Source organism: Zootoca vivipara, chromosome 14 (genome assembly GCF_963506605.1).
Source record: "Zootoca vivipara chromosome 14, rZooViv1.1, whole genome shotgun sequence".
NCBI lineage: Eukaryota > Metazoa > Chordata > Lepidosauria > Squamata > Lacertidae > Zootoca > Zootoca vivipara.
In genome coordinates, this window is record NC_083289.1 from 49,139,789 (window position 1) to 49,158,104 (window position 18,316).

At 41.8% G+C, this 18,316-nt stretch overlaps 1 protein-coding gene across 4 annotated transcripts in view; it reads right to left on the bottom strand.

Annotated features, from left to right (window-relative positions):
• Nucleotides 1-9,567: 9,567 nt before the first annotated feature.
• Nucleotides 9,568-18,316, bottom strand: part of C14H7orf50 (chromosome 14 C7orf50 homolog) — a 140,769-nt gene continuing 132,020 nt past the window's right edge. For all 4 annotated transcript variants that reach the window (XM_035131326.2, XM_060282463.1, XM_060282464.1 and 1 more), the window contains 2 exons: nucleotides 12,325-12,406; nucleotides 9,568-10,758 (listed from right to left, as the gene is read on the bottom strand). In XM_035131326.2, the coding sequence (XP_034987217.1) occupies nucleotides 10,576-10,758; nucleotides 12,325-12,406 (265 nt within the window). In that variant the 3' untranslated portion in view covers nucleotides 9,568-10,575. The remainder of the gene's footprint in view (nucleotides 10,759-12,324; nucleotides 12,407-18,316) is intronic.

Consider the following 18,316-nt stretch of genomic DNA (forward strand, 5'->3'; position numbering starts at 1 on the left):
GAGGTGACTGCCTCAGGCAGCAGGATCCACAGGGGCAGCAGATCTGACTTCCAGGGAATATATCGCCCAATGCTGCTGCTGTGGTAGCAGTTAACAGGTTTGGTGTGCTCACTGGGAGCTGGATCTGCTGCCTCCTTAGCAGCAGCCCCAGTGCTGCCTCTGCCGTTGTCTTTTTGTGAATAGGAGGCATTGCTGGTCTCCCGCCCTTGTTCTTAATGGAGGGACGTCCAACTCCCAAAAGAATGTGATCTACTCCCAGTATTAAAAAAACTGGCAGGTGTCAGAGTTGTCCTTTTTTTAGATGGGAGTGCCCAGAGTTGTTAACCTTTTTTGGGGGAGGATAGCCCAGAGTTGTTGAGCATTTTTTAAGGGGGGCGGGGAAAATTTATTCCCGAGATCGACCTGAATCACCTGGCGATTGCCTGTACATCACGGTCAACTGGTTGAACATGTCTAATCTAGAGGAACCCAGCAGCACCCCCTTGCAGGGATTTGATACAACAAAGGCAGTCAATATTTTAGGCATGCATTGCCCTTTACCACAAAGTATTCTTCGAAGCTATCAAAACTTTTAATTATGTTGGATGTGAAACCATCTCTCCAAATTGTGGATAATCCAGATTGAATAGAATCTAGTAAAATCACCCATGAATTCCTACGTTGACAGCAATGGGAACATTCTCCCTTAATTCTTTTATATATGGAACTCTGCCCTCAAAAATCTGTGTGAAACCACCTCTCCCTTCAAATCCTTGCTCAGAAACCACAATTTCTGTGAAACGTACAGTGCAAAGGTTTTAGCTTAACCTGTTAATTCTCATGCCCACCTAAGAATGTACGATTGTAATTGGGTGCCGCCATCCTCAGAAATCAATTGGCCTGCAGGCGAAGGCCATTTTAATGGGTCCACCACGCATGTTCCTAAACGGGGGACGGGGTTGACAACAACATCTGTGGCCTTCCAGAGGTTGTTGGGACTCCCAACTGCTACCACCCCAACCACTGACTATGTTGGTTAGGGCTGATGGGAGTCGGAAATATTATTATAATTTTAAGGTACACACACACACACACACACACACACACACACACTTTACAGAAAACCAACCAGTCACCCTTCAAAATTAGGAAATATTCCCTGGAAAATAAATACACTTTATTCGAGTACACAGAGCAATCCTGAAGCTATTTTGACTCTCTTAAATGACCCCAAAAAATTTCTCTGCAGTAGAAGTATCTTGGAAAAACTTTTCCCAATAGTTTTTTTTCACTTACACCCTCAAACCTGTAAACGGATTAACTTCTTACTTCTTTCATTCTGGTTTCTTCCCCACCCTTGGTATTCTTTGGCACTATATGTTAACGTGGAAAAGCCAATAAAACTTTGTATTTTCTCATGTATTTTGTACTCTTGATCTTTGCATTTGTAGGTTTTTTGGTTTGCTTTGTTCAGAGACAGCTGAAATAATATTCAAATGGATTTAGAAAACAAAGACAGGGATGCCTTTGGAAAAGAAAAAGTTGCCAGGCTGAGCGTTTTATATAGTTTAGCCAGTTTCTGGAAACAATAGCAATAATTACTGCAGTTTTCATGTCATATGTGGTTTGCAACCACAACTTTTTTTTAAAAAAAACTGAGCCACTATAATATAATGCAGAATACAACTTTATTTCAAATTATTGCACAGATGGTCACTTATAGCCTCAGTTATTTAAATACCACGAAGACTTGAAATCTAAACAGCACTCCAGGCTGTTCTGAAGCCAAAGCCAACTTCTGCCTTTAATGCCTAAGGATTATTCCATAACCTTGATAAAAAAAATTCTTTCTGGCCTCACATGCAAATTTGCTTAGATACATTTTTCACCTATTAATTAGGCTTAGCTTTAATTTGTTCATGAAATTCTGGTACAGGAAGAAAGGAAGTTAAGGAGACTGGATACATTTTCAGTGCAGTCATCCGCTTGTCAAAGATTTATCCATTGTTATAAAACAAAAAACACATTGCATGTGATAAAACCTTGAGATAGGAACGCACACGTTTTTCCTCCTTTTGTGTATTGCCCACAACCATTACAGGCACCAAAACCAGCAAGGGAGGTGTTCCTTCCGGTTACTGGAAAAGCAACAACTGGCATTTGTACAGAGCTTATGCAGATTCAAAGCTCTCCATTCCTTTAGGAAGGGATCAGGAGAGGGCAACAGGACTACAGTATGTTGTCCTCTCCTGTGTGTATGAATTCCTAGTAACCCTCTGCATTCATCAGGAAACCTAATGAACTGGCTGTGACTGACTCATTGCAAACTAGTCGGGACCAAAAAAAATCTTAAAATTCATATACAGTTGTACCTTGGAAATCGAACGGAATCCGTTCCAGAAGTTCTACTTCCAAAACGTTCAGAAACCAAGCCATGGCTTCCGATTGGCTGCAGCAAGCTCCTGCAGCCAATCGGAAGCCGCGCTGGATGTTCAGGTTCCAAAGAACGTTCGCAAACTGGAACACTCATTTCTGGGTTTGTGGTGTTCGGTACCCAAAACGTTCAAGTGCCAAGGCATTTGGCTTCCAAGGTACAACTGTATACACTCATGGGATTTGAACTGGCGGTGACTGACCAGGAAGGAGACCTTGAGGTCATAAAAGATATCTCAATGATGGTATTGATATTATTTGGGGGGAGGGATTCGCCAAAAAATCGACATTCCCGACATGGATTGCCAAATGCCCAGATTTTCCCATTTTAATCGTTTTTTGGAAATTCCGCCCAGACGCTGTTTCCAACAGACGAATCCCAGATATGTCCAGGAAATTCCAGACATATGGCAGCCCTACATTATACAAATCTATGGTGTGGCTGCATGTGGAATACTGTGTATGGTTTGGATTGCCTCACTTCAAAAAGGGTATTGTAGAGTTGGAAAATGTTCAGAAAAGGGCAACCAAATTGATCAAGGGGTGGGGTGGGGGAAGCTATCCCATAAGAAAAGGGTACCACATTTGCAGGTTTTTGGCTTACAGAAAAGGCGAGTATGAGGTGCATGATAAGAGATAAAATTATGTGTGACATGGAGAAAGTAAATAGAGATTTTGTTTTTCTTCCTTTCTCATAACACTAGAACTTGTGGACACCCGAGGAAGCTCAGTGTGGGAAGATTCAGGATAGACAGAAAAGAAAGTACTTCTTCACACAGTGCATAAACTTTTGAACTTGTTCCAACAAGAAGCAGTGGTGGCCACCAATGCGGATGGCTTAAAAAGATTAGACACATTCATGAAGGATAAAACTCCCAATGGCTACTAGCCATGATGGCTATGTGCTGCCTCCACAGTTGAAGGCAGCAATGCTTCTGAATAGCAGTTGCTGGAAAAAGCAGGAGGGAAGGGTACTGTTGTGCTCATGTCCTGCTTGCTGGCCTCTCAATGGCATCTGGTCAGCTACTGTGAGAAGAGGGTGCTGCAGAAGACTGGTCACTGGCTTGATCCAGCATGACTCTTATTTTGTTCTTAAAGCCAACCATGATTTGAAGCTGGTTTCAACTGGCACTGCGTTCGTGCCAACCAGGCATTCTTAACATTGTTACCGTAACTATGGTGCTAATGTAAGACTTAACCATGGTTAAGAAAGGTTGTGAGAATTCACATGCAAGGGAGGAAGGGCTGGGGAGAAAGGGAAGGGATAGAAGGTAGTAAAGGACCACCTTCTCTTACCTGAGCCTGCCTATCAGTCAAGATCTTCTGACCCTTCTCCAAGTATCCTCATCTTCTGTAGGCAGGTGGGAGGCTAGCAGAGAGAGGCTAGCAGAGAGAGGCCTCTTCTGTGGTGGAGCCCCTATAATGGACATATTCCTCTAATGGCAGCTCTGTTATCCTTTAGGCCAAAATTAAGTACCTCATGTTATTATGGGCTTTTAACTGTATCTGATCTGATCTGTAGTCAGCTGTCAGAATAGAGCCAGGAGCTCTACCGGGGGTTCAGAGTTGAGAAGCAAAGCCAGGAGACAGCAAATCTAAAGACAGCAGAGCCAGGAAGAAAGCAATTCTTCAGGCAAGGTTCCAGACAAAATTATTTGCAATCATTTCTGCATACGAAGTCCCAAAGACTAGCCCATAACCTGAGGTTACTCCACTTAAGGCGGTCACAGACAAAACAGCAGGTTCCTGATTCTAGCACTGACAGCTCATAACAGAAAGCCTTTTCTTGCTGGTTTGTCTTTTTTTTGTTTAATTAATCACAGTTATTGCATTGTACTGTGCTTTATTATCGTAAGCCACCTTGAAGCATTATATTTTTTGCAATTAAATGCATACATCCATAAAAGCCCTCTTCCAGCCAGGGAAGAAACGTGGTAAGAGGAAGGCATGTTTGGCAAACCCTCATTGTGATCAACTCCTGCCCGGAAACCTATATCCCCACTGTAGAAGGACATGTGGATCCAGAATTGGCCTCCACACACTTACGGACTCACTGTTAAAACTATATTAAAAAACTCCTTCCAGCAGCACCTTAGAGACCAACTAAGTTTGTCATTGGTATGAGCTTTTGTGTACATGAACACTTCTTCAGATACATGTATTAAAACCATGTTCATGGAAGACAATCTTACTCAGCTATAAGTGATCGCCAAAGAAGATATCATCAACATTTTTTTAAAAATGAGCAGCTCCATAGCATACACTTTACACAAGTCCTAAGAAAATTAATAGTGGGGTGCTTTGTTTTGTTTTTTGGTACTGTTTTGTTTTTTAAATGCTTCAAAAATCAGAACTGGCATTCAAACAGTATCTCAGCTTCATACGTTAGGACAATGTGGGAGGTCTGTGTTCTATGGCAATAAGGAGATTTTGTTTAATTTTCTTGCTCATTTTAGAGTATTATGCTAAGTTTATAAAACACTGAAGCATGACTGACAAAGTGTGAGGTCAATCTACTTTCACCTTTCTCTACAGTTCAACAAATGGCAATGGGCCAGACTTCTGAAGTGCTGGTTAAATAATACATATGCAACACACATCTTTCCCAATTTGAGATGATGGATATATTTCCCTAGTACAATTTTATTTATAAAGTGATGGTTTCAAATTAAAAATGAGAGCAGACACCACAGATCTCTGAAATTTGCAATGTGTGGCAAAGACCAGCCAAATTAAAGGGAAGACCACTACACTGGCAATACTTTTAGCAATTAGCACCATAATCAGAGGCAGATCTACAGGGTTCAGCAGTCCTCAGCAATGATTTGGTTTTATACTGCATCAATCCCTGACTTCTGCATTCTCTTACTATATGAATTCTCCCAGTCACACAAACACAATGATGATTAACTCATCCGAGAGCCAATTAAGAGTTGGCAAATGATCATTCAATTTTGTGCTCTGTGCATATATATATACTCTTTGTCTTGGATTTTAGGTTTATTATTAATACAACAGGGTGATTTGAAAGACTCACATAATTTTGCTGAACCCTGCCCACAGTTCTAGCTAACAGGTAAAGGTAAAGGTACCCCTGACCATTAGGTCCAGTCGTGGATGACTCTGGGGTTGTGGCGCTCATCTTGCTCTATAGGCCGAGGGAGCTGGCGTTTGTCCGCAGACGGCTTCCGGGCATAGCTGCCAAGTTATCCCTTTTTTAAAGGGATTTTCCCTTATGCTGAATAGGCTTCCTCGCGAGAAAAGGGAAAACTTGGCAGCTATGCTTCCGGGTCATGTGGCCAGCATGACTAAGCTGCTTCTGGCGAACCGAAGCAGCGCACGGAAACACCGTTCTAGCTAGACCACGTTAAAAGAAATAACTGGAAGATATAAATGTGCAGGCAAACAGGCCAGATAACCCAAAGAGTTCCTGGATCTCCGCATAACTGAATCTAAGGTTTCAGACATAGTGAAATCATGCTATTAAGAAATTGATGCCATCCACATTCCAACCATAAAGTGATACAGTGGTACAGCAAGATGACTCAATTAATGACAATTAAAAGCTTTCTCACATCAAAAAAATATAATTACTTGGGTCACCCTGGGCGGTCTATGAACCCATCACAGGTACATTTCCAATTCCAATAGAAGACTCTGTATGTTGTAATATTTGCAGCTTTACCAACAAACAAACTCCAAACTTAAGTAGTGAACACATCTGAGGGATGTGGATGCCACACAAACCTCAGTTTTGTTTTTAATAAAGAACTGCATTGCACATACCGTGTTTCTCACATTTTAAGACGTGCCTATAAAATAAGCCATGGCACGATTTTCTGGAGGCAATAAAAATATAAGGCATCCCCCCCAAATAAGACATGCTGGGGTATTGTTAGTAGTGGGAGCAGGTCTGCATGGCGCTTGTGCAGCGCGCGCCTCGCCGAGCGCTGCTGTCTTTGCCGAGTCCCGCTCAGTCAGGGCTCGGCACAGCACGCGCTGCTGTCCTTGCCGGCTCTCGCTGAGTCGGGTCTTGGCACAGCGCGTGCTGCTGTCTTTGCCGGGTCCTGCTCAGTCGGGGCTCTGCACAGCGCCGAGTCCCGACTGAGCGGGAGCCGGCAAAGACAGCAGCGCGCGCCGCACCGAGCCCCGACCCAGCAAAAGTCTCTGAAAGCTTAATACCGGTAAAAAATAAAAAAGCTTTAAAAAAAAAAGACATCCCCTGAAAATAAGTTGTTGTGTTTTTTTTAGAGGAAAAATTAATATAAGACGGTGTCTTAAAATGTGAGAAACACGGTAGGAGACAAATCACCTGTTATTTTTGTGTTCTTTGATTTTTCTGTAAGTGATCAACACATACTTGGAATTATTTAGTTCAGTTGAATGAAGTTCACTTAGCTAGTTCAAAAATCTGTGAATGCCACCCGAAAATCATTCCCATAACTGCTGACTAAACTAAAGGTGAATTAAGTTCATTTTGGGGCAGAACTTTCAACAATTTCTAGTTCACATTCACTTCCCCCATCCAACCACAGCTGGTCTGAACCATTAGTTTTCATTGTTTAAAAAGTCAGTTGCATATCTATAAAGGAAGTTAGAAAGCAAAACTTTGGGGCAACATTCTAAAGCTTATTAGGCAGATATGGAGTAACCACTGTTGCTAAGGTCTCTTAAGTCACTTAGCTAAGCAATCAGAAGGAAGCAATCAAAACAAAATAAAAAGAATTCCTTCCAGCAGCACCTTAGAGACCAACTAAGTTTGTCATTGGTATGAGCTTTCGTGTGCATGCACACTTCTTCAGATACACTGAAACAGAAGTCACCAGACGCTTATATATAGTGAGAGGGTGGGGAGGGGTGTTACTCAGAAGGGTGGTGGGAAAGGGTGATTGACTGACTGATAGCTGTTGAAGACTGTTAACGACTGCAACAGGTCTTACAGGAAGAAGCAGGGGGTGAGATGGCTGAAGAAAGCTTTATCATGTATAATGAGATAAGAATCCAATGTCTTTATTCAGACCAGGTCTCTCCATTGTTTTAAGCTTGGTAATAAGTTGCATCCAGCTTACCTCCATTCATTCATAGAAGGGGAAGAAATGGAGGCAGTGAGAGATTTTACTTTCTTGGGCTCCTTGATCACTGCAGATGGTGACAGCAGTCACGAAATTAAAAGACGCCTGCTTCTTGGGAGAAAAGCAATGACAAACGTAGACAGCATCTTAAAAAGCAGAGACATCACCTTGCCGACAAAGGTCTGTATAGTTAAAGCTATGGTTTTCCCAGTAGTGATGTATGGAAGTGAGAGCTGGACCATAAAGAAGGCTGATCGCCGAAGAATTGATGCTTTTAAATTATGGTGCTGGAGGAGACTCTTGAGAGTCCCATGGACTGCTAGAAGATCAAACCTATCCGTTCTTAAGGAAATCAGCCCTGAGTGCTCCCTGGAAGGACAGATCGTGAAGCTGAGGCTCCAATACTTTGGCCACCTCATGAGAAGAGAAGAATCCTTGGAAAAGACCCTGATGTTGGGAAAGATGGAGGGCACTAGGAGAAGGGGACGACAGAGGACAAGATGGTTGGACAGTGTTCTCGAAGCTACGAACATGAGTTTGACCAAACTGCGGGAGGCAGTGCAAGACAGGAGTGCCTGGCGTGCTATGGTCCATGGGGTCACGAAGAGTCGGACACGACTAAACGACTAAACAATAAGTTACAGTTGAAGCTATGTGAGGTATTTTCAACATCTTCCCTGCTGAAAGGATTCTCTGGCTTCTAAGAAGAGCAGCTTGCAGGGAGCAATACAGGTTCCGGAACAAAGTGGATGATGCCTTGTGCCTTTAACAGCTGTGTAGACTAAGCAGGGTAATCTTTTTCTAGTATGTAATTACAATTATGAGGAAAGCTGTCAGACATTTGATTACTTGTGTGTGGCCCCGATTTGCTTTTGAATCCTATACTTCAGCACAGCAACTGAATTCTGAATGCTGATTTTCTTTTTCTGCCAAGAATGAACTTTTTATGAACTAATGTTTGGATGAACTTGAACCAGTTCTTTTTGTGAAAGGATGAACCTGAACCAGAACTATGAAAATGAACTTTCAAAGAACTGGCAATCAATATACATTAGTACCTCCGGTTATGTAACCCTCTGGCTACTTAAACTTCAGGATGCGAAAGCTGCAAACCCGGAAGTATTTGACTGGCTTTCGCAGCACGCGCATGCACAGAAATGGTCCTCGGGTTGAGGAAACCTCAAGATCCGACCAGACCTCTGGAACAGATCCAGTCTCTACAGCACCACTGTACTGAGGAATACAGTGGTACCTCTACTTACGAATTTAATGCGTTCCGAACACACATTCATAAGTCGAAAAAAAGTGTAAGTCGAATCCCATAGGAATGCAATTGGGAGAAAAAAATCCGTAAGTCGAAGCAACCCTATCTAAAAATCCGTAAGTAGAAAAAATCCTATCTAAACCGCATCCAAGATGGCGGACGGAGCTCCGTTCGTAAGTAGAAACATTCGTAAGTAGAGTTATTTGTAAGTAGAGGTACCACTGTATAAGACACCGGAAGAAGGGAGGAAATGAGAGAGAATAATAGAAAAGTTAGTCAGGTAGTCCAGAAAATGTATGTGATGGGTTTTGCTGCCTCCCACTGCTTTGCTTTCTGCCTCTCTCTTCTTCTCTGATTCATACATACCTTAGCTTGTTCCAGTATATTAAATTCCATTATAGTTACTGTATTAGCATAGCACATATTGGTTCACTTAAGTATTTGGCTCTCGGATGAAGTTGTCTTAAAGGGAATGCAATATGTTAGCAACTTTCAGAATTCCTAATATCTTCTATGCTTTTTCCAAGAACTCTAGCAAGTCAAGCTGGTGATGGGTTGTCAAAAACCTAGACAAATACTACAATTTAAAACAGTAAAATGTTTTGAAAATCTGGTAACTGGAGTTAGACAACAGTTCAATTAACACCTGTGACATTTTAGAAATAGAGATGTTTGTCATTCCAGCTCTCTGAATTCACTATTCCTGCATGACTATTTGCAGAAGTCTTCTCTCTTATGACAAGGATGGACTGCCAGACAAAACAACTGAATGCAAGATTTACTCATCAGGAAAACAATCACACAAGGACAGTATGAAGGCCAGGTATGCACCAAAATGGCAACAATGTATCCTTTTATTGATCATAACACATGAAAGAGTCCAGGATTTTGTTATCTCACATGAGCATGTAGGTAATTAAAATAAAAATCTGCCAGAATTTTGGACCCTTGAAGTGGTATTATCCTCTGGGAATCGAGTAACTTCTTGGAGAAAAAAATTCCTGAAGTCCTCCCAGTTGAAAACTGCAATCAGGGCCTTGAAATGTTTTTGAGGTGATATTTATCATCTGAGGAAGATCTTCAAAACAGTACCTTATCTGGAAGCCTGTCGGCTGTCGGCTTAAAATAATGCTTAGAGCATTCTTAAATACAGTACAATTACTTTTGTGCTTTATGGTTCTTTGTAAGCCTTGCTGAAATGTACTTTGCAATTGTAATGATATTTTGTCTATTTTACTGTAAACTTCTCATAATTGTTGTTCTTACAGTTGTGTGCATTTCAGCACTATTTTGTGGTTGCTGATTAAAATAAAACTTTCAAAAAAAATGAAGGAAGACCAACATAAGCCAACAACTTCCAGACCTTCAACTTTGTCTACAAGTTGAGTAATGAAACCAGCAGTTAACAGACAAAAGACGCCTCAAGCAATTAAAGATTTCAGCTGCTTCAATGGAAGTTAATCATTTCAGTTGGGTTTAAAACCATTATTATGGAGCGAATTGCCACTAACAGATGCAAAACCCTTAATAATATGTAGGAAAAAGCTAAAGGAAATAGTTCCCAAAAGAAGAGCAGAAAAATACCGGTAGGAGTCAAAGTCTTGTTGTTGCTGCTGTTTTAATACGGATTACGTATTTTTCATCACCTTTGCAATACTGGAAGAAATTTGCTTTAAAAGAGAGAGGACAAAGATGGGGGGAAATACTGCTTTTGAAAGAGAGTTTGAATTTCACAGAACTGTTTAAAGGCTAGGAACTATATTCAGCTCTGGTCCTGTAATAAAATGCAGATATATGGGTGTGGGAAGGCTTGATAGGATGATGTTTTCATGATAACAACTGTAGAACTTTTCGGATCCGCTCACATTTCTCCAGTTGGCTTGAATCTTCTCTTTCAGAATTGTCATATTCCTTCATGACAGCTTCTGCTTTCTGCACAGTTACGTCTCGCGCACTGCCTTGGAGTCCTTCAAGGTACCGCAGCAAAATGGAAAAATATTCATCAGGGACCTTCACGATGAAAAGAAAGAGAAAGTGAAGGATCAGTTATTCAGTGACTTTGGGTTGAGACACCAGTAGAATGGTGTTTAAGTTAAACCATCCCTCCCACTTTGGGGGGGGGGCATTTCTTTTTTACTGAAGGCTTTTCATGGCGACTGTCCAGGCAACAGGACTGATTCTAAGATTTTTCAATATTAACCACCACCCCAAGAAAACATTTTTCAGAACCTTCCACGTGGTCATATTGATGTGACCTAAGTATTTAAAGGGGTATTAAAAGTTCACTCTATACTTAGCTGGATAATTTATTTTTTATTTGCTCTTGTCTACACACACAAAAACCCTTATACAAGTACACAGTCATAAAATGTACTGCATGAATGAGGTCAGTCCAAATCTCTCAGCATACCCTGCCTCACATCTTGTTTTTAAAATGGAACAATGGCTTAAGTTCCTTGGAGGAAGGGTGGGTTAAAAATACAAAGTACACAATGGCGATTTCCTTAAAAACACCACTGCTGCCACACTGGACCAACAGTCTTCAAAGGAACTGAATACAGAGGGCTAGGAGAGTTCATAATAAGCCAACCCCTCCTTCTTCTCCTGTTGATGAAATTCTTGGAAGTAGGATATAAAGGCATAGCATACATCCCAGGCTTTTAATTTCCAACTATACCCATGTGGTGCCTTCTAAGAAACCAGTAGGCAGCTCGCCCCATGCCCCAACTGGAAAGAGGGAGGTGTTAGGGAAAAGACAACATAGAACCACACACACAAAAGGGAGTGGAAACGTGACAACACAGACTGGGAAAAGGTCAAAATGAAGTGTCAGAATGAAGGGTAGATTGCAGATAAAACGAGGGTGGGACACTTCACAAAAGGCAAGCCTCTAAAGCAGGGGTCCCCAAACTAAGGCCCGGGGGCCGGATGCAGCCGGCGCGAGCCAATTGTGCGGCCCCTGCCAACCCCCGCTCTTACCGGCACACCACGGTGCAGTTGCCCATCTCCTGGTTGGCATGGTGCCAGAATTAGCTTGTGCGCACGCACGGGCCGGAGGGCAGGGGAATACGCTCCCATACGCACGAGCACAAGCTATTTCTGGTGCTGCACTGACCCGGAAGTGTACTGGAAATGTCTGCGCATGCGCAGAAGCCATTTCCAGCACCGTGCCGCGCCAGAAAAAGCGAGTGCACACGTGTATGGGAGCACGTTCCCCGGCCCGCCGCATGATCGGCGCTGGAGGAACCGGCCCAAAGCCAGGTAAGTTTGGGGACCCCTGCTCTAAAGAGAATTTTTTAGACCCAACCTCCTTTGACCTTAGGCTCACCCTGGATGCCTCCTCCCCTTGGAGAGGAGGTAAAAGGCTGTCAGTGACTCTGCCCAATCTACACAGGAGGAGGTGCCATACCATGGGTTAGGAATGTTTTCCAGCATCATCTAACAAATTAATGATTAACTATGTGCTGGTAGTTTGTTTTATCATGTAACATGCAACAAGATTTTTGCTCAGCCCCATGACTATATAAAGATGCAAATTTTGCTACTGTTTAAAGGGGGGGGGGCACCAGAACATACCTTGTCTTTTTCATACATGTGTAAAAGAAGCCAAGTTTGCCTTGTCTTCTGAAACTTCCATTCTTTGGGACTTTCAGACCAGCTGAAAGAAGAGAAATAAATTGAAGTGGACAAGCTCATAGAAAGAAGAAAAGAACTGAAGTTGAACTTTCATTAAAAGATCTTCTAGTACAGTGGTACCTATTGTTGCGAACGGGATCCGTTCCGGAGGCCCTTTCACGACATGAAAAGGCCGCATCTGCACACGCACATGATGCAATGTGGCACTTCTGTGCATGCGCAAAGCGCAATTTAGCGCTTCTGCGCATGCGCACAGGTTGCACACACCCAACCCAAAAGTAACCCGTTCTGGGACTTTCGGGTTCGGAGCATCTGTAACCTAAAAAGATGCAACCCGCAGCGGACATATCATGAGGTATGACTGTATAGATTTTTTTGTCTGTATTATCAGTGTGTGAGAGAGGATGGTGAAATGTAAAACTTAAAGATGTGAAATTTTAAAATTGAATGTTCCTACAGCCTCAACCACTATTTTGTAGAGATATGGGTGCAAGGCAGATCTAGTATATGATTCTTCACTTGACATAGTAATATTAAACTAAAAAAAAATTGGAAAGGGAATTCTGCAAGAGTGCTAATATAGTTCAAACGCTGTCAAGTCTGATACACTGAAACAGACCACAAATTAAATTTGTTCTACCCTAGTGAATAAATTGCTCAGTGAACTCAGTATAATCACAAAATTTGGCCAGGAGGGCTTCGTGAGAACTAAATATAAAAATATCCGCTTCCTTTTCTAGACTCAAAAGTCCCTAAAATGATCAGAAAATGGGTTGATTGGGCTGCATTTTCAGCCACAGCATTTACACAATAAAATCAATGTATCTATCTTAAATAACAATGGGAACAATGAGGAAGCAAATATATAAGAAAGCACAAAGAAATAGCTTCAGAACACTAACTGAATCCAAGTTTGAGAAGTCTTTGGCATAGCCCCTTAGACACTATATCCTAATTAAGCCGAAGTATGTGTAGCTGAAATAAATCCATATACTTCCCCAGCTTCCACCTGTTTTTTGCCTTGTGTAGAATGTTATACTGTAAGCTTGTAACTTACCTGTAAAGTGCCATACACAACAAACTCTCTCTCTCCAACAACAGCTCCAACAACAGCTCTACTATTGAAACAATCATGTTGCCAAAGCCACAATTTATTGGACACATGTAAGCCCCCAGGTGTGTCCAAAATAATTTATCAAGCAGAGCAGTCTTGAAAATGTCAAACATTGCACTTCATTTCAATACAGAGCTTGGAATTCAAAGCAAAGATTAACAGGGGTCAGGAACCCTATTGGGTCCATGGGCACATTTGAAATTTTGAAAAGGGGCCATCAGCGCCAGTCACAAAATGGCTGTTGTGGGACTGTGGCATAACACAAAATGGCTGTGACATCTAAAAGAGACAGAACTACAAGGTGGTGCAGGTGTGCCCCTCCATCAGCGAAAAGAGGCACCTACACCAGCCATCTCTGCACTTGCTCACAGAGTGAAAAGATTTGCGCCTACCCTGTTCAGAACAGAAAAAAGGTGAGTATCCAATCTTGTTAAGTTATGTCACCTTTCAGCCAAGAAGGCAACAGATCCATGGAAATACATACAAATGATACAATACAATACAAATCTTGACATCCAGCCAACTATGGACATGTCTAAGCAAAGTGCCTCACGCTGCAAATAGATTCTGGAGGCTTTCTGCTTCCTTCTGACCCTCCTGCCCCCTGCAAATATAGCTCCTGGTAAGGTGGGAATGGGGATACTGCAAAAAGAAGGGCATAAAGGCCATAAAAAGGATGAATGCTGAATATAAACCTTCTACCTTATGTGATTAGTAACTACAGCAGTAGCTACTAGGTCCAATCTTAAGAGAAAGACCCGGATGCAGTAAACCAAGGAAATTAAGCAGGGAAATGATTATATTACCATGTCAGTATGACTCCTATCACCCACCTCCTTCAACTGGAAGTGATTTAGCTTATAGGCTGTCCATGTGCATGGCATTATTGTTCAAACACTGTGTAAAACCTACATGTGTGGTTGGGAGAAGCCAGCTGCTCCATCAGACACCTATGCATTGAGCATCTTGTCCAAACCGGGACATGCAAAGGACTGATAAGGCTGCTATACGAGAGGTGTGCCCCAATCTCATTGCATGGACCAGTCCTGTGTAATTTGTGTCCCCACTACATACAGGCTGTGCAGAGTTAGTAAAGCCATTATCTGCATAGCATTAAAATATTTATCAGACTTCTTATTATTTTTATTCTGTGCTGACTATGAGACAATGCAGATGTGCTAATAGTTCTGTCCAGATGTCCATGTTATCTTACACCTAATTCTGGTCAGCTTCAGGGTTGAGGTCAGCACTGATTAGGCAACACTGCAACATGAAAGAGGAAAAGCAACTTATTTTCATTTCCCTCCCACAACGAACATCTTGGGGGGTAGCTGTGGAGGGGAAAGTGGGCCCCAACTGCTGGCACGAGTATCGCTCAAGCATGCGGGATCATTTACAAACAGGGTGGCTAATCCCTCTCATTTATACACATTTTTTTAAAATAACCACCAGGCAATGGATATGTTACCAGCCTCAGGGGAATGTAAAAAAGAGAGGCATAATACTGTCTCATTTTCTTCTTCCCCCGCAATACCACAATGTCACAAACTGTCTGATACATGCATTAAAAATATTCTTGGTGGGGAGCAGATCTGAGCTTGGCTAAGCCTGACAGCTTATTTTGGATGTTTCCAACGGATTAGAGGGTTTTCTGGTTGGTTTCATTTTTTATTTATTTTTCATTTGGAGAGGATTCCACCCTCCCCCCTTCTTCCTGGCCTCATTTGAGTTTTAAGAGGAAAAACAACGTGGAAGAATATGGGAGGGGAAAGTGCTCTCATTAAAACGCCCAAAACAAACTATTTGCTCATGTCACATATTATGTATCTGAACAGCTTCTAAGCTCCCAAGGGCTGTAGTGTCCCCTCATTCGGCTTCACCATTTTCCCTTTGAAATCTCAAAAGATGACTTTTTAAACAAGCAAGTTAAGTTTTTGCTTTTGTCATTGTACAATAATTTGCAGGGTCTAAGAAGAATGTAGGATATAATATGCAGCTGGATAATGATGATGACAGAAAAAGGCACAGGGAATACCTTTCACATCACAAAATCCTCACACAAAAGGTTCTTCTATGAAGGTGTTAATGTGCAATCTACACATAGCTCACCCTATGCAATGGTGTCACACATGAAAATGCCCCCCCCCCTGGGTAAGAGGCTTGTTGTAACATGTGAAGTAGCCCATGACTGTAGTCTGTCCCATGACAGGCATCCCTAGGCAAGTTACAGGTAGGTAGCCGTGTTGGTCCGTCGTAGTGGAAACAAAATAAAAAAATTCCGTCCAGTAGCACCTTAGAGACCAACTAAGTTTGTTATTGGTATGAGCTTTCATGTGCATGCACACTTCTTCAGACTTGTCTACACGCAATCTCTAGCAAAGATAATAATCTGAAGCTGTCTGATGTCATTGCAAGCTCTAATGTAGCATTATAATATGAGCATCTCACCATCAGTATGACATTACAGCAGAATTATTAAGATAACTTTCTGAAGTGTTTCTGCTGTATCATTAAAAACACCACTCAAGTTAAAACTGAGTTGCAGCTCCAGGGAAGGTGGAAGAGGAACTGCCTCAACGTCTCTTTCAGATCCCTGATGGTTCTTTCAGGAGGTGATGGTATGTGTGCTCCCTGGCCTAGGCTCCTTCACTTCTCAAATTCCAAAATGTCAAGGTACAAAGCAAGTAATGCAGCAGACATTCATAAGAAATTTTCAAGCAGCCTCAAAGCTTATTGAAGAATTTAAACACAAAATAATCCCAAACTGAAAAGAGAAATCTTCCCCCCCCCCTTCTCTATCTTTGTTCCTGTGGCAGTGGCAGATGAACTCAGAAGAAAAAGAACACTTTGTACTAAGATATCTACATTTCTAAAACTAACTACACCTTTTCTGGAACCACCCCTTTAATGAAAAATGGAAGAAGTAATAATTGTATGAAAATTCTTCATGTATTTATAGATGTAATCTATTATTTGTACTCAGAGGTTGGGAAATTTTAATGACTCCCTGGAGCTGAATGATTAATAATCATGTTCAGCTGTTTTAAATTTTAATTTTATCTTTGGTTGACAAGCTTAAATGCTTTACTGGAAGAAGGATGCACTAGTGTATTTCACAGGGTTGGGCCATAAACGAGGAGCTTTCATGTTTCCCAGGAGTTAGTCAGAGCTATTAATTCTTTACAAGATGTAGTATAAAACTGTTCAACAAGGAAAATGTTAGTAAATCACACTAAGTCAACAAATATTTTTTCAGATAAATTTTTATTTTACCCATTTGATTTGCCAACATGGTTTTAAAGTGTTTTACACCACTCCACACATGGAGCCTGTGTGCCACAAAAACACTTCCTGCAGAAAGTCGGCATGAGGAAAGGGTCGACGACTGGAGCAGCTCAGAGAAATATGTAAGCTCCAGTGTCAAGGCAGAGAAAATGCAGCTGGAACCAGTATCTGCAAAGGAACACTTGGGCAAGGATCCAGAAAGAGAGATGCATTGTTTTTTTTTATCTTGGCAGTGGGGCTAATATGTATATTTTCTTAATGAGCTCTCTATAATCTGGACAAATTACTTTTTAAAATACTTGACCAACATTTGTATTAAATGGACAGCTCTTTCTCTCTTCCTCACACAAGCACACACTCACACATAGACCCCATATGTTAGAGTGGTGCCTGTTCTTTAAAGACTACAGTATATATTTTTTAAAGCTTTTCTAAAAATCCCACTGGGCAATCTAAACCAGCCCCTTGGATTCTAGCCCAAGTTAGGGTCAAAGCACATGTGATGTGGGTGTTCTATAACTGGGACTCCCAGTATCTTTTTCTATTACAAAAATCAGCCAAGGGCACTTGATGTGGGACACACCAGTTTGGATAAGAGCTGCCTCTTTCCAGCTACTATTTGTAATTTAAAAAGCTGTTAATCATAGCTATAGTATTCCCACATGAAGTGTGGTTTGACCCTCCTCTGGAAAGAAATAAAGAAAGAGAGAGAGAGAGAGAGAGAGAGAGAGAGAGAGAGAGAGAGAGAGAGAGCATTCTGAGTAACTGTAATCATAGACTCGTAGAGTTGGAAGGAACCCTAAGGATAATCTACTCAAACCCCCTGCAATGCAGGAATCTTTAACCCAATGTGGGGCTCAAACCCACAACCCTGAGATTAAGAGTCTCATGCTCTACCAACTGAGCTATCCCTCCAGTAATCAAAGTTCAGTATTTCATGTGGTTATGCTATAGCACAGGACAGTGAGATTCTGCCCTAGTTCTCACTAATAACAGATGAGCTAAACTAGTGTCAAGACTGCAGTATCACCTCCATATAAAAAGGAAATTTGCATACGGACAAGTAGATAGGGACCATAGCTGTCAAGTCTCCCGTTTCTTGCGGGAAACCCCCATATTTAAACCTGTTTCCCGCTGTTATCCTGAATTGAAAAAATAATAATATATAATAACAATTTATTATTTATACCCTGCCCATCTGGCTGGGTTTCCCCAGCCACTCTGGGCGGCTTCCAACCAAATATTAAAAACAGTACAGCATCAAACATTAAAAACTTCCCTAAATAGGGCCGCCTTCAGTTGTCTTCTAAAAGTAGAATGTTGCTTATTGCCTTGACATCTGCTGGGAGGGTGTTCCACAGGGCGGGTGCCCTCTGTCTGGTTCCCTGTAACCTCACTTCTCGCAATGAGGGAACTGCCAGAAGGCCCTCGGTGCTGGATCTCAGTGTCCCGGCTGAATGATGGGGGTGGAGACACTCCTTCAGGTATACAGGACCAAGGCCATTTAGGGTTTTAAAGGTCAGTACCAACACT